General features: G+C 31.0%; 1 protein-coding gene and 1 long non-coding RNA gene across 3 annotated transcripts; one reads left to right on the forward strand and one right to left on the reverse strand.

Moving 5' to 3' along the window:
- The first annotated feature begins 3,753 nt into the window (after positions 1-3,753).
- LOC129916139 (protein amalgam) lies at positions 3,754-5,579 on the forward strand. The gene has a single exon (XM_055995932.1). It carries the CDS (start codon positions 4,478-4,480, stop codon positions 5,462-5,464), a length of 987 nt encoding a protein of 328 aa, XP_055851907.1. The 5' UTR covers positions 3,754-4,477; the 3' UTR covers positions 5,465-5,579.
- Positions 5,580-12,986: 7,407 nt separating this feature from the next.
- Positions 12,987-21,355, reverse strand: LOC129914663 (uncharacterized). Of its 2 annotated transcripts, none has more exons than XR_008772226.1 (3): positions 20,914-21,355; positions 20,650-20,823; positions 12,987-13,100 (listed from the first exon to the last, which is right to left on the reverse strand). It is a non-coding gene; the product is annotated as an uncharacterized LOC129914663 (long non-coding RNA). The 2 variants fall into 2 exon arrangements; XR_008772227.1 differs by having other exon boundaries at positions 20,650-20,835.
- Positions 21,356-23,379: the final 2,024 nt, after the last annotated feature.

The following is a 23,379-nucleotide window of genomic DNA, read 5'->3' on the forward strand; positions in this document are numbered from 1 at the left end:
ATTTTAATATAATTGTAAAACATTTTAATATAATTGTATTAAAATATAATACAAATCTATTAAAAACTAATATAAAAAGTATTAAATTGTAATACAAGAATATTAAATTTTAATCAAACGACAGCAGCAGCCATTTAAAAAAAAAAATCCATTGTTTGAGGTACCTTTAAAAAAAAATTAAAATCGAAAATTGTAAATTTGTACTAATTTGAAGGCGCTTTGTGTAGTTTCGAAGCAAAATGCATACATTGCAGATGAATTTTGATCGGCAGCAAGATTTTACATGCGACAGTTTGTGAAACAGGTAAAATAGAAACAATAATATCACCATTATTATATTATTTATGATTAATATTTATTTTCAGTAATGAATTTTGGAAAAGAATAGGTAAATAGGTACATTTTATTAACTTTAAATACATTTGGTATTGAATTGAAATATTTTTGTATATTCTTATTAGAAATAAATATAAAAAGATTATATTTTAATATGCAATACTTGAAATATAATATATTTGGTATTAAATTATTGTATAAACTGTATTATTTTTTAATACAACTATATTAAATTTTAATACATTTTGTGTTAACCAAAAAATTTTAATATTTGTCATGTATTAAATTTTAATACATTTCTGGTTTATACCTATATGTAACCCAAAAAGTATTTAAAAATACTCCAGAATTTTTAACGGTGCAACCTTATTGAGATATCAATCAAACTTCTTGCGTGGAACTTGTACATCCAAAATATTTTTTAAAGATATTTCAATTTTCTCGAAAACGGCTTTAACGATTTCGATTGAATTTGGTGTACGGCATGGTCTAAGCAAAACTGCATTTTTAGTTTTTTTTTCAAAAATTCGGATAGTTGAAATATGAACCTGCCGTTTTAGGGGAAACAAAAAAATATTTTTTTAGCTACTTTTTAAAGTGAAAACTTCTTGAGTATCATAGTGATTTGAAACAAGATGAAACGAAAAAGTGACATGAAAACTCAATTGATTATAACTTTTTTGTTTTAAGAGATAGATGAATGAAATTTGTACAGTAGATAGGTAATTAAATAAATTATATTTGTGTTTAATTTCATATTCAAAATTCTGGGATAGCGGTGAAATGATAGTATAGAACCTTTCTACAAAAAAAGTCATCAAAATCGTATAGCTACTCTCCCGCTGAAATGTTTCCTCAATTACCGATTAAATGAGAGTCTGGTGCTGCTGCTCACACTTAGCATAAGTAGTTGGCATATATTGGTAGTGGTTTCGTGTCACCAAACCGAAATAAATGAGTGCCCAGTGTTGTTTTTGATAACCAAGATTTCTTGTGAAGTACTTGAAAAAAACTTCCACTTTGTTGACTGTTGATATGATTTCAAGTGATAACGTCTAATGGGGTCATATAGGGGTCTTCTCGCTGACTATTTTTTACTTGGAAGAAATTTGATCGCCAATTTTTCATTTCGAGATTTTTTTTTTAGCTAATCACAGTTTCTACCTTCCTATACTTCCAGCAACGGTAGTGGTATTTAACTTATCCTTATCTTGTAGAGTATACAAACACTTATTATAATCCTATAGTTAATATAAATGTTCAAAGTAACTAAATTCTAAATTTCTATCATAATTTTTGAACAATACCTACTTTAAAGAATTTTTTTACTTGCGATATAGGTACTATAGGGCAAGTTTAGGATTCGTAAAAAAAATCGAACTCGAGATAACAATTTTACATGACATTACGATGATGGAGAATGCCAAAAAAGTGGGTCCGGCAATTCTGTCTGTCTGTCTGTCTGTCTGTCTGTCTGTCTGTCTGTCTGTCTGTCTGTCTGTCTGTCCGTCTGTCTCTATCTGGAGCTGCAGCCTAAACGAGTGAAATGATTTTCTTCAAACTTGGTAGTTAGCAGTTTTTGGCGATTCCCTAGAGGGGAAATTGAAATTTTTTTTTTATGACCAAAACTAACGGTACCTGTCATATAACGGAAATAGAAAAGTTAATTTTTTTCAAAAACGGCTCTAACGATTTTGATTAAAATTTTTGTGTGTAATACTACACATAAGGGCCAACTTTTTAAATAAAAAAAATATTTTTTGTACCGTTATTAACGGTACCTGTCATAGAACGGTTTTTTTCGTTTCTGAATATCTCGTACAAAATTAACCCGATTTAAATGAAAATTTTTATACAAAAGTGTGTAAGTAAAGATAATATTAAAATTTTAGAAAATTTTCAAAAAACGCATTTTTGGTTTTTTAAAAAATATTTCAAAATTTTTTTTTGAAAAATCAATTTTTTGAAAACGGATCAATGAAAAATTTTGAAATTTAGTTTTTATGTGTAAATTAATTATTTCTTCAAAATGGCATACCAACTTTTTTTTTGAAAAATGTTAAAAAAATTTTATATATAAAAAATTATTTTTTTAAAAAACGGCTCCTACAATTTTCAAAATTTTTTTTCTAAAAATACCTTTTTATACGAGAAATAAAATGGCATATTTGTTTTTTTTTTTAAGATATTTTAAATCGGAGTTTTATTAATTATAAAAACAGATTTAATTTTTTTATACTACTTATGAAATTTCTTCACAATATCGAATTTTAAATTTCTTGAATAAAAAGCTTTAACATTATAGTTACTTTAAGCATAAGAGCAAGTACGTGCGACCCCAGTCGTGCAATTTATTTTATTTTAATTGAAATTAATTTTTGATTTTTCAATTGTTTTAAATGTCGAAAAAACTTTTTAGACAATGGTTCATCTTTTTTAATAATTTTAATTTATTGGTAATTTGTTTTTTAATTCAAATTATTTGTTAATATAATTTATTAAAACGCATTGTAATTATTTTTTAGACCCTGAAGATGAGGCAATTAAGACCTCGAAATATATAGGACAAAAATAAATAAATATTCTAAAATAAAAAGATGCGTTTTAATTTAAAATGAACTTAAAAGAAGCAAAACAAAAAAGGTAATAAATAAAATAATTAAAAAGTTCAACATAAAAAACAAATAAAATAAATATATATTTTATTATTAATTAAAACAGGTTTAAAAATCGATGTTCGATCACATCATAATTTTCACTGTAAATTTTTTTCAGTGTAAATAGGATTTTCCGAATACAATCAATAATAGTATTAACTTGCTCAATTCTTTGACTTTATATTACTTTAAAAAAAACCTGGTAACCCTATCTAATCTCATCACTCAAAGTCAAGGTCTTATTTTAAATTATGAAACACTTTATTCTATACCTATACCCATATAAACGTAAGAACAATAAAACTCATATAAAAATCCAGAATACACTCATCTTATAATGTGAGTACAAGAAAGGATAAGGCCAAGGCCATATACCGTCATAGGCATGGTACATACCTACCTACCTACCTACTTTTTTCAAACGCGTCTCACATCCATTTAAACAACAATTGTTCCCTAGCCAGAGGTCATCAATCATCCAATGAGAATACACACCCTTCGTTCTATACCTACCTACCCCTCTGGTTTGCGTGCTTGGCTTGAATCTAAAATGTTCCCTGTGGATAAGGTGAACAACAGACTGCGAGCTAGTATGTGTTCCACAATAACAAAAAAAAAAACCCAACACCAACAAATACACAAAAGTCGTTAGAATTAAAATCTTTTATCAGTGCGAGCTCTGAGCTCTTAGTTCGGTCGTGGTTAGGTTCGAGTGCACATCTTTTTGATTTTTTCAAATTTTCAGTGATCAGCAATTCTCTTCATCTTATCATCCCCTCGGACCTTGATTATCAAAAAAATAAAATAAAATAAAAATAAACAAAGAACTTATAAGTTGCCCCCTACTCCAAGTTCATGAAACTGTGGGAACATAATATTTTTCGGGCCCCCAAAATCTTTCATTGCCATCGGTTTCCGGCGTTCTTCTCTGTGTTCAAGTCGCCTCCAAAGTGACGCATTGTCATAATTTAATCATCCGTCATTGCTTTTACTTTTTATTTTTTTTTTGTGTGAGGTTCCTCCTTGCGTCTTATCATCAAGTAAAGACCATACACAACGGGACTTTATAGATATCTCATATGTACAAACATTGATAACCACAATCATCATCGTTGTCGCCGACAAACGCCGCCGTTTCGTCGTCGTTCTCGGCTTGTCCGTCCACTGCATTCTCAAAAATCTCTACTTCTTATAAACACAAGTATCGCGTCCATATCACCAGAAGACTGAGATTAGCATATACGAGTGAGGCAGGCTACACAACAACATTTGAATGGAATGGAATGACCTCAGAATTTAAGATTCAAGTCCATATTCTCCTGCTCAGTCGTACTTCCGATTAATTTTGATTGCAGCAAACAAAATAAAAAAAAAATTGTTGCCGCTACCCTCAACCAGATACCGAACCGAAATTTTCATTTAGAAACGTTCAGTCAGTCAAGATTCGTTCATAAGAAACAAGCTTTGTTTTTTTTTACGTCGGAATGTTTTACTTCAAGTTGCTGCTCATTTTCGCGGCAGTATTGCGAGTTTCGTCAAAGTCACCTGTGATTTCGAGCATTACCGAAGACCAGGTGGTCAGTGTGGGAGAAGCTGTCGAATTCAATTGCACTGTCGAAAATGTCGAAGGTTATGCTGTTGGCTGGAGCAAGAGTACCAACGATCTTGGAACCGGTGGAGGTGTGGTTCTGTCGATTCGCGGAGTTCTGAGCTTGTCCGATCCAAGGTATTCAATCAAGGAGATAAAAACTGATGCAAGTTCGACTTATTCCTTCAAAATTGCCAAAATCGAAGCATCCGATATGGGTTCGTATGAATGTCAAGTGATTGTATCAGCTATTGACAAAGTGACAAAGAGCTTAAAGCTTTCTGTGAAACATCCACCCATCGTTTCGGAAGAGAAAACTCCCAAGAGTGTTAGTGTGAAAGAGGGTGAAAATATCGAGGTGACTTGTTATGCTGATGGCTTCCCAAAGCCGAATCTTTCTTGGAAGCGGGAAGATAACTCCATTATGCCAGCTGGAGGAACCTTCCATCGAGGTGCTACTTTACACATCCGCAAGGCACATCGTTTGGACCGAGGTGGTTACTATTGCATCGCTGATAACGGAGTTGGTGTACCAAATGAACGTATTGTTCGTGTCGAAGTTGAATTTCGTCCCCAGATTTCAGTGGCTCGTCCAAAAGTAGCCCAAATGAAGACACATGCTGCTGAAATGGAATGTTCTGTCCAAGGCTATCCACCACCTTTAGTTTTTTGGTTCAAAGATGGTACTCAATTACAGTCGGGTGGAAATTATCGTATTACAAATATGGCTACTGCACATGAGACCACAAATTCGGTCTTGCGCATTTTGTCGACAAACGAACGAGACTATGGTGATTATTTTTGTAATGCTACCAATAAATTGGGACATGCGGATGCGAGATTGAATTTGTTTCAGCCGGTGATTCCAGTTCCGAAGGTTTAAGTTTAATTAATGCTACTGGTGATTTTTTTGTCAATTTTTTGTTTTGTAATAAGTACATTTTTAAGAGAAAAAGAGAATGAATTAAGAAAAAAAAAAAATAAATGTTTTATGGCGAGTGATGATAAATGAATATTAATTAAAATAAAGATTTTATGTTTTGACATTAAAAACAAAAACAAAAAAATGGTTGAAAAGGACTTTTTATTGAAGATTAATTAATTTTAAAATGGTTCGTACCTATTTAAAGGACTTATCAAAGTTGTTGAATGATAAGTGAGACGACAAGAGGAAGTTCTGAAAGAAGTCAAGTGGGAGAGGAAACAGCTTTTGATTAATTAATCTTTTTAGTTTTAAATAACGTATAGACAAAACTGATGACAATTAAGATTCAACTATACAATTTTATCGGTTTAGTTTTTTGTTTACCTAATGTTTAAAGTATAGACACTGAAAGAAACTGGCGCTATTTTGTTTTATATTTCAGCCACTCAATTGTGTACATATTGCCATTCCATCATTTCGGCGGGTTTTTAATTTCTGGTAGAAACCATGAAAACCCCAAAAGTGGTAGGTACTTGATATGTGAGATATTAATAAAACGCTTAAGGAAGACCTCCCCACATCACTTAACCAGTTAGAAGTTATACTTTTCTAAAGGTAATTTCTAAAATCATAGTTTGTACATAAGTTGGCTGGTGATATCCTGTCAAGACAATGGGTTGCCCTTGCCACGCGACCCAGGTCTTAGAACCGTTTGATCAAACGAAACATAACTTAAACTCTATTCTCTAACATAAAACCTTTTCTGACAGTTTTTGCTGAGAGAAAATAGGGAACAAGTTGTACTTAATTATTTAATACACAAAATATATTGGCAGAGAAAATTTAATTTATTTTAATTTTTCAGGATTTTAAGAAATTATCAACCCAAAAAATTTATGAAAAAAATTTGATTTTTGAAAATTTCAATAAAGTATTTTTTTGGTTGAAAGATTTACTTTACGACGGTGAACGAAAACTTAGTGTAGAAAAAAACTGAAAACAAAAAATAAAACATTTTTGGGATACTGAGTTGTTTTATAAGTAGTAGTTTTTATTAAATAAACTAAATCTTAAATCTTCAATCGATTTTATTTTACCTTATTAAAAAAGAATAATTTAGCTTTCTAACGATTTATAAAAAATTTAGTTTTTTTTATAGCGAACTCATGAATTTCAAAGTACTGTTTTTTCACCATTTTATTCACTTTAGCATTGTTTTTTTTTATTAATTTGGTTCAACAATTTATTTCCAAATTTAACGATAAAGCAAGCCATCTTGGAAAATTGTGCTGTTTGTTTTTTTTTTGGCAAAATGCACATAATAGACTATGTACCTGTACCTATAATACCTTATGTTATCACCCTACGTCCACAAAAATCAAGACTACACAATTTCAGACCAAGAATCTTCATAGCAAGCAGTGGCGTATGGAGGGGGGGGCCACCAAGATCATGTTATTATTTAGCTGATTTCATCTCAAAACGCCGTATTTTATCGTCTTTTCTCAAAGATATTGAAATAGAAAGTTTGGTATCTCAAAATCTTAGTGGTCAACATAACTAATTGTTTCTTTAAGCAAATTTCAGTTTACGCTTCTGATTTCTATTAAAAAAGCAACATATTGCAAAAAAATATATATTTCGGATTGAACATAAAAAAGAATTTCAAATTGAAAAGTGATTTCAATTCAGTAGTACGAATCTGTCGAGAAGAGCAGTAAAATGCTACTATAGCCCTGTTCCTTTGGCAGGTGGCAAAGTACTCCTAGTAGTTTACTAGCGGTTTTCAATGGAACGCACTTTCAACGAATTCAATAAAAATCGTATCTACTCGTGAAGAAGAGCATGAGTAGATGATAGTACTAGATTAACTAAAACATCTACTATTAGTAGACTACCACCTCCAATGGAACGGGGCTAATACCACTTTTAGTACCGCAGCACAGCGCTTTTCTCTTGATCAAAGATGAATAAAAAGTAAGTTTACCCTATTAAATATTTTATAGGGTGAATGAAATCGAAAATTTTTAAGCCCCCTCCAGATTTTTTTCTGGATACGCCACTGATAGCAAGTAGTAGTTTTTTTGTTGTTTAAAAGATTTCATATTTGTCATCTACGATTGATAGCCTTTCAAGTCATGTCTTATTTTAATCGATGCTGTTTTTTTTTTTTTTTCATTTACCTATATTTTTTGGCACTATCCTTTGCATTATCTACTTTGTAGGACGAACTTCCAATAGTTGCTAGAAAATATTTCCACAATATGTACCTTTTACAATTAATAAGCTAAAGAACTGAAAAATATTTTTGTACATCTGGTTTATATCCTAACAAACATACCAAAAACTCTTTCCGTTCAATTTTTTTTTTGTTAATGAAAATCTGTTGAAAATTGACTGATAACCGACTTGAACCAAGCTTGCAAAAATGTTGAATTTCATGCAAAACTATCACATACATAATTGTTGGTTAAACGAAACTAGTATTTGTATTTTACCCAAACCTTCAAATTCCTTGATTGATCGGGATTTTCTTTTAAACCGCATCTATTTGATACAATGTAGGTACAAATGAATAATAACAATATTGAATGGAAAACTTGAAAATTAATAGCGTCGAGTGAACCTAAAGATATAAGGGTTCATCTTGGAGATTATGTAGTTTTTTCTTTACAATTCAATAATTTTGAAGTACAGACTCGTTTATCCATACAATAAAAATGCAGGACGGAATTGTGAAAAAAGAAGTTAGAACAGTGTTAGTATTTACTTAATAGGTGCAAAAGTCTGCTATTTCGGAAGGATTAATATGATTACCTTGCAGAATATTTTGAAAGTCTCAGTTTCTTTAACCTAAAACAAACAATTTTTTTCTGTGCAAAAAAATCTTCTTTACATTCTTCTTGAACAGAAAAATCTCGAATTTGGTACGAAAAATTTAGCCTAAAAGTTATATTTTTCTGCTACCAAATACCTTAATCGAGTTTTAAAGTACCTACTTTGTTTTAAAAATCAATGATACATATTTGTTTAAAATCAATTAAAACAGTGTAGGTATAGCTAAGTGATATTGAATTTTTTTAAAACCAGATCAAAAAGTTATGAAAAATAACTTAGTGTCTGAAATAAATTTATCATTTGCAGACCACTATTATCTTTTGACTCTGATTTCATATAATGTGTCTATTTTTTTAAACAAATTGTAAACCAATTCAAAATTTTAGTGAGATATCTACACGTTGAAAAACATTTCACATTAAATTAAGCAGATTTGTGCATGTTTTTTTTTCCAAGATGACTTCAGTCTTAAATTAAACGGACAAATCTTCTTAATTTCTTGAATGAGCAGATTTAAAAAGAAATCCACTTAATTTAAGAGGAAAATAATCTTATTTTTATGTGGAAAAAATACTGGGGATCGAAACTTTACAGCTGTTGGGTGACTTGGCGAGTGTGTTATCATTAGCTAGAGATTAGACAAACTGATAAACTGCAATTAAAGCTGAAGTCTGATGAAAATTTTGAAATTTTTATTTTTAGTATGTTTTTTTAAGTTGAGAATTCATATAAAAATGAAATGAAGTTCACCTTAAAATTTAAGTGGATTCAACTCATTTTAAGAGAAAATCCTATTGTTTTAAGGTGGTGGGATTTAAGGTAGACATCATCTTAATTTCAGGTGCCCTTTTTTTCTCCGTGTGGGTATTGTTAAAGATCAGTTGCATAAACCTATCACAAATGATAATGAATTTAAACGAAAAAATTTAGTTCTTTTTAACAAAAAAGTAACACTTTATGGAGTAAATATTGTTTTGCTGTTCATCACACCAAATTCAGTCAGTTATTTCATGGTTAAATGAACTAACCAGAATGAGCAAAGTCGGGAAAAAATATTAAATAACATGGAAGAAGAATTTTGTCAAGTCACTATTTCCATTCAAATTTTCGAATAAAAGTCAATACCTGAATGTCAGGATTTTGAAAAAAATAAACTCTCAATTCTTATATTTTAAATCATATTCCTATAGATATCCATGAATTTTTGATCATCATTATACACCTTTGCAAAAATGGTCCATTGATCCGGTTGTTAACACATCCTTTAGTGTCGATAAAAAGACTTCCTTGTTACCTTCTTGAAAACAAATCCTTAAGGTATACACAAACTCATGACATGTTAAAAAAAAAACAACAAAAAATTCGCATTTGACAACAAAAGTCTCTTCAATTCGTGTATGGTACCACACAACGTACAGTATATACCTACGTAAGTTGATACCCAACCCAATTTCATTTGAACAGGCATGTTGCCTGTAACACATTTATCCACTCCCAAACCAGATAACCACTTACGCTCAGGTGTTGTATAGCATCGTTTGCCAAATAGAGTTGATGACAGAGGTCAAATATTCTTTACCTTATATAGCTATAGCTATGAATATACTGAGTATACTACATGTTAAGGAAGGTATACGTGTGTATCGAAAACGCAGCCACAACAACCAAAAACTCCAAAACACCATGCAACATGGAGGACAATATACTCGTATAAGTTTCGAAACGTATTTCCTATTTTCATTTCCATTTTATTGTTCCTATAGTTTCCCAACTCATCGCGTCATCATCGTTTTCCTTTTTATTTTGGCTTGAATGTGTTCTGTCTGCACAATTTTCCGCCAAAGAAAATTGACAAAAAAAAATATAAATAAATAAAAAAAAAAATAAAACTTATCCAACAAAAATATTGAGGATGTTTATAGAGTTTCCAAAAGAAAAACACACACTTTTCCTAGAGATAACTAAATTCCATACACACACACACACTGATCTCATGTGTTTTCATTCCCGCACTATCGTCAATCCACCCCCAAAATCCTTAAGCTCTACAGGGACTATCCACCAGAGCAAAGGACATACAGTTTAATATTGATTAAATTTTCCCCTGTCACAACCTGGAAGTGCATAATCCACTGACACTGCCATCACCAGCACACAGGAACAGGGTTGAATATGAATTTTCATCCCCTTTTCGTCCTTAAATTTCAGCATTTTATACAAAAAAAAAAAAAAAAAACTGTATTAAAGGAAGCATTGAAACCTTTGTTTGTGCATAGTCCTTCTTACCCCATCATCATCGTCCTTGTGTCACAATATGAGTGCATAAATTCAAAATGGCCGCCAAATTACACGTGTTTCGTTAAACATTATAAAATAGGTACATCAGCTAGCCACCCTCCCTACTAGCATGACCTTTTGTTATGTTGATGGAATCAAGAATCATCCAGACAATAAATTTTTATACATATGCAAATCAAAAATATTGAAGACAAAAGACTCTTTAAGGAAAGAACCGGTATAAAGATTAAAGGTACGTGTCCAATATTCTTCTTCAGAAGTTAGACAGCTAATTTGCATATTGCAATGGTATTTTGGGAGCAATACAGCCAGCATATACACAGTTTCCCCATGTTAAAGTGTTTTGTTTTCACTCTTGAAGCAGTAACACAGCATCCGGCGAAAATATATTTTTTCCAAACCTTTTATTGTAAAGATGGAAAAACGATTGCGTGCGCAGGAATATTATAAGGGGATGAATTGTGATAGCTTGGGGAATATCAATATTTGGTTTCAGCTTCCCCTATATATATTCCTGGCCTGGACCTACTACTGTATGGAATATCATTTTTACTTGGACCTAATCTAACCTAACGAATGCTTCCTTTTTGATTTCCCACATACACAACAACGCGTATACTTACTTTGTTTTTGTTGTTGGTGGTGTGTGAACTTTAGCATTGGAGCTTAATAGTAGGTACGTATTGCTGCTGGGATATGATGCCCATGGACCAAAAATGAATCTCAGTATCTGGTTAAGTGAAGTTCGTCATTGTTGTCATTTTTGCCGTTGATTTTGGTTGTCGCCATTTTTTATTAGTGATTTTTTTTTTTTTTTTTTCAATTTAAATATCTGAGTAAGTGTGGGAAGGATTTAATTATAATATTTGAAGGATTATAATGGAAACTGTACCTAACATGATTTAAAATCAGTTTTTTTCGTTTTTAAGTGAAAAAAAAGTGGTAAGGTAGTGTGTTCTTAAGTGCATTTCAAAACACTGTACCTATCGAAAATCTATAAAAAAACTATTTTTAATTAACAATATTTTTTTTTTATTGAAAAAATTTAAATAAATTTATAAAAAAAATATATTTATTTTTGGAATTGTGCCTGTGGTAAAATATATGAATTATTTTCTTGGAATTTAATATAATACTTTACCTGTCCTTACAATCGAATTTTTTTAACAAAAAAAAAAAGAAGTGTCTTACAAAAAAGTGTACATTTTCCAAGCTGCGCGGGTTTTGATTCGCAATATCAATTATAATTAATTAATTACCATAGAAGAGATTTAAAGATCAAAACTCATTTCCCGAATTCGATAAAATATTTGATTCAAAAACAATTTCAACGGACTTCATGGACTTTTGTTCACACTAGCTTGCTAGATCGATTTAAAGCACAATTGAGAAAGATGTTCTTAGTAGATAATGTGGTTTAAGGCGTTGAATACCCGATTTTCAGTTATACCGCACTTTTACCTACTGTTAAAAAATTATTTCATTTATTCCATCAGTTGTCGTGATCTGTAATGGCATTACTTTACAATAAAACCATCTGGTTTTGGATCATAATCATCTATCGTTTACCAATTACCGCTCGGCTATTCGATTAACCCTATTGGATCATGCCATTTCGGCATAGCGGGTTATTTCGTGCATGTGGTTGACCTTTTGTGTTATAATCTTGTATACCAGTCAAATAGACATTCTCTCTAGACCTTCAACTTGTTATTAAAAATTCAATGCAAAAAGTTTCAATGAGAATAAATCCTACATCTGAAAAAATGGTAAACAAATAGCTTTTTCATGTTTTTCGTGTATCAATACCTCTTTTTTTGGAAAATTGATCTTCTCATTATAACTATGAAAAATGTTTTCTACTTCAAAAAAAATTATTTCTTGATAGAACCAAATCATGGTAAACCGCTCGCAGTTTCTGGTACCTATAATTCGTGAATCTAAGTCGTAGTTTCTGAACATCTATACAAGGGCTGCCAGATGTATATACGTTTCGAACCTGTCCTGATTTTTTCTCGACATTCCTTTTTTTTGATCCATCTTTGTTCGAAAACTGTTAGTTGAAAAATTTGTACACTCACATAAGTGAATTTATTTATCTGACTTAATTCAAGCGAAACAATATGTATATATGAATAACAAATAAAAATAAAAATAATTACAAATTAAAATATAAAAAATATAAATACAAATAAAATAAATATAAATTAACAGTAACTTATTTGAGTAAGCTAACATTTCCTTATCAAAAAACAGCTTGTTGCTTTCTCCTTATTATTTCAAATGTATGTATTTACCTACATTTTTGTACAACACTTTAAGCACGTGGAAAGCAAATGAAAGATCAAATTTTCTTGTTAGGCATGAAATGCATTTAAAAACAAGTTTTTGAGTCATTTTGTTGTGTGTTGAAATTTGTAAGTACGATATCTCTTGTAAGGGTTGATAAAATTGGAATCTGAAAACGTCAAAATTTTAGGGTTGCTTTAATTTCACTATTTCAGATAAGAAGCTTTTGCTCTTTTAGTACGTACATTTATCATTTATCAAAAGACAATATTTTTAAGGGAGTATCTCCCACAAAATTGATTTTTTTATGAAAACTATTATTTTTATTTATGTAAATAGTGTGGTTTTTCAAAAATTTTAAGTTTACCATTTTGTTTAAAAAAGTAGGTCAAAGCTATAAATCAGTGGCAAAAAAAATTTAAGAAAGTTATTTTTGAACTTTTCTCTATTGGTACACGTACCTATACCGAAAGTACACTTATTAAACTTCGAATTGAACTAAAAACCGACCGATAGGTGATAGGAGCTTCGAAATTCAGGTTTACAAAAATGAAAAGAAACTTTCATTTTCTTAAAGCCCGTTACATACATAGAAACACAAAGTGAAAAAAGTACAAAAAAGTTTCTAATTTTTCAAATAATTTTAATTTTTAAATGTCACATCAATAAAATGGTTTTTGTTATTTTGTACTTTTGTTTACTTTTTATACTTTTTTTGACTTTGTGTTTCGATGTAGTTCTAGCTTAAAAATAAAAATAATGAGAAAATAGGCCCCAAAATTAAGTCTTGCCCCTGGGCCCCAGCAGCTGAACGTACGCCTCTGACCGTGGACCAGATACGAAATGTTTTTTCCTTTAATTCGCACTGTATCCTCTCTGGCATTATGGAGCAGGAGCAGGAGCTGTCACTGAAAAATGATTTCAGTCCTCTAAGTATAACGTTAGGTATTAGATCCTCGAGTTTCTTGCTCATACTGCACAAAAGTGCAATAAGTCTGGTGTTCGAAGACATCCTTGCTGTAAATTTTCTTAACAATTAACATATTAACCCCTTGTAACGAAAAATCGTAAATTTTAAAATTAATAATATCAATCGACTTGCATTTAACTATAGTAAGACAACACGTATTTTTTTTAAATTCAATATCTTCATTATTTACGTAGGGGAAAGCGGAGCATATCGGGCCCCTGGGGTATAATGCCCCACCCTCGTATTTCTTGTTTGAATAGAGTGCCAACTCCAATTTTGCATCTGTCCTTTTCAAATTATCTGTGGAAATACGGGGGAATCTCCTTACTGAGTGAAAATGATATCTGTGGTTCGTAGTGAATAAAAATAGCTTTTCAGCTGAGTTGATGTATTTCTGAGTCAAAGTAAAATGCATCTTTTTAGACTATGAATGCATTTTAAGTTTAATTTTTCTCATTTAAGCATATAGTAAGTTTATTTATTTTATCTTATCTAGTTATTTCATTTATTAAGTTACTTGACAAAAAAAATATAGACAACTTTTTAATAAAATAAGACATGGGGCATAATGGCCGGGGCATAATGGGCATGGGTCCACTTGAGGCTGAAACTCCAAACTTCAAATCTGCCTCAAAGAAAGAAAAAAGCTCGTCGCAAAAATAAAAAAGAAGAGGTTAGTAGAATTTTCGGAAAGCGAAAGAGATGAAAAATGTCTTTATTGTGGACATTTGTTTTCCGAATCAACAGAAGGATGGGTGCCATGCAAAGCCTACGGAAAGTGGGCCTATTGCTCTTGTGCCTTCTAGGAGGATGTAGATGATGAATCAAGTAACATTTGCAGACGTTTCAGTAGCATAATTAACCCAATACCCACCGTTTCTAACCTGTGCCCATTAAACCGTTTTTTAAAATTTAGTACAAATTGAAGAATTTTTAAGTTTATTTATTTTATATCTCCTTAATTTATGTAATTAATGTTCATTTAATAAATTAAATTGTTTTGAACATAATTAACATGTTTTTGGTATGTTTTTACCTTAAGGGGCCCATTATGCCCAGCTTTCCCCTAGTAGTTATTTCGAAATTTAAGGAGTAAAAAATAACTTAAAATAATTTATTTTTGTAGCAAAAATTCAAACAAAAAACTATCTAATATTTATTTTTAGGCACTTTCGTAAAATCAAAAAAAAAAACCGTTACTTTAAGCTCTTTTTCAAAAAAGTCGAAATTTCAACATTAACTTTCAATTAAAAACTATTGGTGCCGTTAATTATGGAAATTATGGTATACTTTTTCGACTAGCAATATTTAAAAATTATGTTAGGCATAAGTTTTAAAAGAAGAAGAATATAGTTTGTACAACTTTTGTGGGAGCTTTGTTGGTTTGTTACATATTTGTCACACGGGGCTACAAGGGGTTAACATTTTTCTTGTAAAACTTAAACAAGCACACAAAGTGCTATTGATTCTCTGTACCTGTGTGCGTCTGTGCGTCCATCCGTACATCGAGCTAGGGCACAGATGCTTTTTACGTTATTCCCTAGACCCGTTTTTTAATTTTTTTTTAATATCTCCTTTTTACCGCATATCTCCCATATAACGTTTTCGAGGTATTGCAATTTTCTCGAAAACGGCTCTAAAGATTTTGATTAAATTTGGTATACGTAATAGACTTATTGATTCTAACAAAACTGCGTTTTTAGTTTTTCGCAAAAAATGCCGAGAACGGAAATATGGCGTTGCCGTTTTTTCAAAAATTGACATATTTTTTAAGTTCATATATTTCATCAAAGCATAAGTCAATTTTATTAAAAATTTACAGACATCATTTTGAAGTACATATATAATGTAAAAAAAAAAATATTTTTAAAAACATTTTTGAAAAAAAAAAATTTCTAATTTAATTTTTAAACTTTCGATTTTTTTTTTATGATTTTTTTTTTCTCGACACTAAACAAAATCTTAAATTTCCAATATGTAGATATTTAAGATAAAGATACTGTGAACTAAAAGAGCAAGTACGTGCGACCTGCAGTTGTGCATTTTATTTAATATATCGTTCAATTTTACACCTGATATCACTTTTAACTTTTTACCGAAGTCTTGAACTTTTTATAAAAAAAGGTCCTCTGTGCCCCGACTTCCCCTAATATAGCAAGGGTTATATACGAGTACTGGTGAGGGTGACTCAAGAGTGTAGGTAAACTATACTCTGCCCAGTCGTGTTTTGCCCTTGTCTCACGTTGTTTTCATAAATATTAGCACATTTTGTTTTTATTTTATTTTCACTTGAAAGGCCAAACAATTTCAAAGCACGTTTCTGGAATCATCCCAGATTAACCTTTCTACCATTGCACCAAATTTTAATTGCATAGATATAGGTGGTATAGGCATCTATAGAAAGGTAAGTGAATGAATTTTCTTTTGCCAAATTAAAAACAAAAACACATTGCAAGGGTCATAGCATGCCTACGTTACTCCTACAACTTCTCTGCACGTTTACCAAAATGAGCCAAAAAAACCAATCGGCCACGAAGCAAACAAAAAAATAATCAATAAACCGAATCGAACCGATTTCGATGCCAATTTTTATGTTTTTTTTTTTGCGTTTTTGCCCATTAGCAGTCCATATTGTTGGTTAAGATAAAAGCTTCCCAATCCACAGCCATTCACCATTCATATCTCAAAAAAATTTGTTCCTGACATTTCTATAGCAACACTTCAAACTTCCAAACCAAACCACCCAGATGTTGAACACATAAAATATTGCCTTCGACCCAAAATCCCTTATCACATTTTACTGTGTAGTAATTCTGTTGGAAATTTTGTTGGCATTGTACCAAAAAATTTTGAACACAGACAGAGAAAATGACATGATGTGCGGAAAATGCACACAAACATACACCAGCCGCCCGACGAGGACGATTCATATAATTTTCGTTAATATATCTATATATAAATTCAAACATGCGAATTTCGAAGCAAATGCAATGTTTCTTTTAAGGATTATCTCTTTAAGGCTAATTGATTTAAGGATCATAAAGTGAAATGAGAGATTTTAAAATAACTTTAAGAATATTAATTGCTATAAACTCGTCTTGGAGTTTGAGTTCGAGCTATAGAAGGAGAAAACTTTTTTGTATATTAACTAATTTAGGAAAAGTTCGTTTTCATTTTCATTTTTTTTTTTTTTTTTTTTGGTTCTGTTTTGCTTTTGATGTCATTATTTTATTCGAAACTCAAACTTTGGTCTTTATCGCCATTTGAGTTGGAATCATACCGTCATAAGTTTGGCTCCCATACTGACTTAATCGTTGTTATAAACTGCGACGTTCAAGAAGTTTTAATTAAAAATTTTCTTCCTCAAATAATGCACACTCCGGTTCACATGCAGATATCCATATAGATACAACATTTATAGAAATGTTTCCTCTTAAGGTAGGTATAGATAATTTAAAAGTCCGTAAAAACTTTTTTTTAATTTTTGCTCCACAAATTGTATAAATGTTTTTACTTGGTTAGATAGTAGAGTTGCCAACATTTAAAAAATTAACTCATTTTATGATTTATTTTTTGTTGGTTTTATCATAAATTCTTAGCTTTGAAGATATTGTAAGTGAAACCGCAGATTACTCAGGCGCCATTAACACCGGAAAGATGTCTTTTATTATTGGTTTGCGACTTAACTAACCATTTTTTAAGCCTTGATTTTTTTAATAATTTATTTAATTCACAAACCTAAGTACTTCACTACCAGAAATCATTGCGGCCGTTTTGCAGGGTTTCTATTTCTAGTTGTAATTATTCAATAGTACGTCACGTTCATACAAACTGCTTTTTAATGGTTCAAAATTTTAGGCCGGCGAAAAGTTAATATTTCAGTAAATTTCTAAAATCTAATGTTATGATTTTTAAAGAACTATTGAATGTCTTCACCTATGTTTTTGTTTTGTTTTGTTTTACTTTGAACCTACAACTAAATACTAAATTAATTAGTTGTCTTTCAATGAATGATAGAATGTAATGTTAACATATTTTAGAGATGGACGCCATACATTCATAATATACAATGTTAATAGAAATTCATCAATACTCTTGTCCATCTGGTAACATGTAACAGTTCGATACACAATATGTAGGAATATATTTTTTTTACTTTATCTGGGAAACCTATTAGAAACATTTTTGTTCTCTTCGGTGATGCTTGTAGTCTTGTAGAGCATTCAATGTTCGTTTGTAATTATCCTTAAAACTGAATCAAAATCATAACACAGTGTTAACTCTCATTTTGGATGAACATTTTTCTAAAAGGCAATCAATCATTTAATCTAAGTTGTAATGGTATATTTTCTACGTCCAAGGAAAAACCTTGGTAAATAAAATATATTTTACCTGCGATATAGATTCTATCACGGTGGTCTTGAAAACGCGGCAGGTTTTATAAAAATGGACCCCAAAAGTAATGATGCAGATTTGTTCGAAATGATCTCAAGACTGCAAATTTGTAAATTTCAAAATCGTACCTGATCCCTTTTTTGATTTACAGGCATTTAACATATATACACGTGGGGGGGCATTTGGGAAAAAAAAATTAAACAAAAGCACATTATAATGTCCTATATCTTTTTGGAAAGCTAAAATATACACCTTGAATTTGATGATTATTTGAAGTTGATTGAGTAAATAGTTTTTGAGAAATTTAATTTCAAAGTCAAAATTTAAAAAAAAAAAATAGGTACAAGGTACAAGTTTTTTTCAAAATTGAATGTTCTATTTAGTTCTTAGTTAAATCCTTAAAAATAGATGCAAAAATTTTATTTTAAATTTTTTTCCCAAATGCCCTCCGTGTATATATTTAAAATGCCTGTAACTCAAAAAAGGGATCAGGTACGATTTTGAAATTAACAAATTTGCAAGCCTGAGATCATTTCGAACAAATCTGCATCATTACTTTTGGGGTCCATTTTTATAAAACCTGCCGCGTTTTCAAGACCACCGTGCTATGGGACAAGTTTTGGATTCGTAATGCATAAAGAATGTCAATAAAGTCTGTTTGTCTGTCCGTATGCACCTCGAGCTACGTGTGTTAGAGGAGAATTAATTTTTTTTAAATTTTGTTTCAGATTATGTATTTACAAATATTTTGGCATACCTACCAACATTTCTTTTGAAAAATTTTAGAAATTTTTTAAGAGAAAAAACGGGAACGGGTCCTTATTTTGTATTCCTAAATTCTGTATTTCAATAAAAAAATTTTGTATAAACTTAATTCTGTATTCCATTATTCTGATTTTCTATTATTCTGTATTTCAAAATTCTGTAAATCCAAAATTCTGTTTTCAAAATTCTGGAAATCATAAATTAAGTATAACAGTGTATAAGAGCCGTTTGGTAAAACGCCAGTTAAGGATTTATGTTCTACATAAAACCTCATGTGACAGTTTTCGCTGAGGAAAAATTAGGGAATAAGAGATTATGTTCTACATACATAAATATTTAAGTTTCGTTTCAGACCTTACAAAAAAAGACAAAAACAAATAAAAAATAACAACAAATCAAAATGGTGAAATATGTATGAATATTCTTGGCTAAATATTACTAGTATTTTGGTATTCAAGGTATGTCATTCAAATTCAATCCGATAGCTGTAAGTCATACCTATGCAAATTAATTGGGGAGGCACTTTACTTCAACATTTTCTGCAAAGAAAATACCAAAAATCTGTACTCCAAAATTCTGTAAATGATAAAAGAAAAATTGTTCTATTCTGCTTTTTTTCATTATCAAAACAATTTTTCTCTTATCATTTAAAGAATTTAGGAATACAGAATTTTGGAATACAGAATTTTGGAATCCGAATTTTGGCACATACAGAATTTCGACCCCAATACAGAATTTCAAAAAATCCTCTTTATAAAAACATCAAATGACGTATCGTCCCTCATCTCATGAACTGACGTGTCTGTTTTTTTTTTTATATTTTACAATTTACATTTTTATTGGTCAGTACCTGAATGTAGCTTTTCAAAACATAATTTTTGGCGCAAACCCTTATTTTGTAACTCGAACGCTTTTTTAAATACAAGATTTTGTTCAAAAAGTAACTCAAGGGTACATTCACTGGCAAAAAAAAAACCAAAAAAAGTAATTTTCAAACATTTCCTCAATGATACATGGAACAGGAAGTCGATGAGCACCTATCAAACTAAAAATTGAAATAAAAACTGACCGAAGGGAGATCTAAAAAATGTTGACTAAGGTTAACAAAAATATACAAGAATTTAAAGAAGAAGTACCAACCAATTTTTCCTCGGGTAACCAGCAGCTGAAAGTACGATTCTGTGTATAATACCGTATGCCCAGTTGTTTGCGACTGCGTGGCCAAGTAAAAGTTATCTGTGTTAACTTGGCCCCAAAAAGTGTTAATTTTTTTTTTTAAATTTTCCCTACAAGATAAACATTTTCCACCACCCTTTAATTGCCTTTGGCCATTTTTAGAAAAAATAAGGATAAACTTTGGGGGCCTAAAGAACACTGCGACCGAAAAATTGATTTTTTCATATCTTACATATACTATTTTGCAAACAATATTAATTTAGTATATACCTAAATTTATTTTAATCAGTTTCTATCAAAAAAATCTTTAAACACACACAAAATTTGATCGAGAGTAAAAAAAATCTTCAATTTAAAAATAAAATTCTTTTTGTGACAGACGACTCCCTGAAGAGGAAAAACATTTTTATACTGTATCACTGTCCGCCCAAGGGAGATTCAACTGTTTTCCTTTCTCCGCTTGTAAGAGTCATGGTCCTTCATCTCTTTACATGCCATCGTCCTGCTCTCCCTGATGTGGTTAAAATTATTTCACCCTATTGCTGTCGTTGTGTTGCTTTCCTATTTTCCTGCATTCTTCATTATCCTTGAAAGAAATCTCCAAGGAAATATAAAATTTGCATATAATTTTCGTTGTTTTTATTTTTTTTTTTTTCTTCTCTTCTATTTCCATTACCTCATTATGCAATGGTGGCCATGGCCGACGGGTCGGGCGGAACCGGATGTATGCATTTTCTCTTTCATAAACTGGAAACTGGATGGGTGGCCTGTCGGGTTGGTTTGAATTCTGGAAACGATGTTAGCATCAACTCCAGAGATTTTTTTGTTAGCTCCTGACAAGGATAAAAAGTAAAAATGATAATATACATCTGTACCTACGAGTAGATACAACAGGATCTTCGTATTCATGGTATAGAATAGAGACAACACCCATCATCATAGACGAATTTCATTTCAGTTTTACTGCTTTGTGTTTTCTAAAATTTTCCCCTGATAAAGTTGAAGTTTATAGCTTATTGTTGAAATGCTGGACATCCTTTTTTTTTTATTGTTTGTGTTTTTGTAGAAGGTATTGTGTTCGACAGCAAAATTCGTTAACATAAATGTTTTAGTGTGTTGCATATCTGTTTTAGTATGAAAATTAGTAACAATCAATAAAAAGATAAAAGTTATTTAGTGAGATAGATGGGACTTTGACAATTTTAAATAAATGATAGATATGCGATAAAATAAATTCTCGTATGAACAAATATTTAGTTGTGAATATTCATGGAAGGAATTTTATCTATTTTCAAAACCAATTTGAAGATTAAAGATTTAGATTGTACCCAAAACTCATCAGCCAAAAACTGGATAGTCAAAGTATATCACAATATACTTTGTTCAGCAGATTTTGTCGTATTACCACTCAATACTTTAACGACATTAAAATTTGGAGGACTTTGAAGAAGTTAGCAGTAACAGGGGAAAAAAACACCCAAAATAGAAAAGGCGGGGTTCCTCTTAAAATTAAGAATCAATTTGGAATGCAGTGAAAGAAGTCTTAGTTCAGTGTGAAAAAAGCACTTTTGTAACTAAATTGAGATAAAGATTTTAAAACTTTGGAAATACATGGTAAGAAAGTTTTTGTTGGTAGCTTAAATAAAGGCAATACCAACAATTTTTAGCCTTTTAGGGTTTACTTGCCAAGTAACCAAATAAGCCAAAAAAGGAACACCAGAGAGTGGCACAATCTTATCTTTCATATATGCATAGCTACATAGTACATTTGAACGAAGGACTGAAACTTTTTGGGGTGAAAGCAGTTGCGTAGCCTATAAAGATGTAGGGGATCTGTCCAAACATTCTCAATGGACTTGAAAAAAGAAAGCTATTTACCACCAGGACCAAAATACCTTCACTCTCCCCCGGTTGAGTGGTCAAGCTCTAGGGGGAGTGTGCGGGAGACTTGAGCCACTTTTTGTTAAATTGTTCATAAAAACTTTCTAAATGTTGGATACATCTTCGTAAAGATACATTTATCTGCTTCATATAATTAGTCTCATAAACCTTGTGAGCACCCAAAGGATTTTTGCCACACACCAAATGAGTTTGAACAGATTTTTGGCTCAAGTCTCCCGCTTAGCATTTTGAGGAATCTTAAATCGCGGATTGACTCCAAAAAGCCTGGATTTGGAAATGCCATTCTTTCATCAAAAAATTTGTTAGCAAAAGTACCCTTCGCATTGATAACGAAGAAAAAAATAACAAAAATAATAAAAAATTATTAAAATTATTTTTATTTTAAGTGGAGTGATTGAATATAATTCAATATAAGTTCAACTCCACGGGCATACATTTTCTAAGTGTCTGAATTTAAACAAATTCTCTTAGAATATTATAATTCACAGTATATTCATGCTGTGAGTTTTATATAGTGTCGGTAAACATCGACCAAAATAAGGCGTCTTAGTAAGGGTACGACAGATCTAACTGATGAGCCCACTGTCGTACCTGGGCGAAACGCTTTATAAAATTTTTGGAGTTGAGGTCCCTTCGCATTGAGCTCGAAGCAGACAATTTTGCCATAATTATGGGAAGAAAATACAGTTGAAGAAAACTAAATTCTCAAAGGAACATATTGGTATGTTTCTTTCATTCAAAAACAAAGTTTTATGGACCACATTCCCACAAATTTCTATCTCAATGATCCGTGAAACGCAAAGGAACTGTTAAAGCTCCGTAAACATTTGGTCAAGTTTGTTCCAGAAGCGAAAAGCACAGCAACATGTCACTTTGGGAATTCAATTCTTTTTCAATTTTTGTTTTATGAGGTAAATACTGTATTATCTTCCCATATATATTGTCGCCCTAGTATTGAAATATATGCCAAATTGCGTGGTTGCTCTTTTCAAATCTGTTATCCATTTTTTTCTATCTTTTTCGTTCCAGAGATATTCCAAAAACCCATTTTTTTACATTTCCGTCAAATTTTTCATGCAATTTACGAACATTTTGAGAATTGTTTTGACTTACGTCTTACATCGTTTATTTTTTTTTGACGTATGTACGTGTATGAATAAAAGAAACTTCTGATTTTCATGGCGTATACGGCAAATTCATTTTGGACAAAAATTTAAATATTTTGATAACTAAACTAAAC

The sequence above is a fragment of the Episyrphus balteatus genome, chromosome 3 (assembly GCF_945859705.1).
Source record: "Episyrphus balteatus chromosome 3, idEpiBalt1.1, whole genome shotgun sequence".
Classification (NCBI taxonomy): Eukaryota; Metazoa; Arthropoda; class Insecta; order Diptera; family Syrphidae; genus Episyrphus; species Episyrphus balteatus.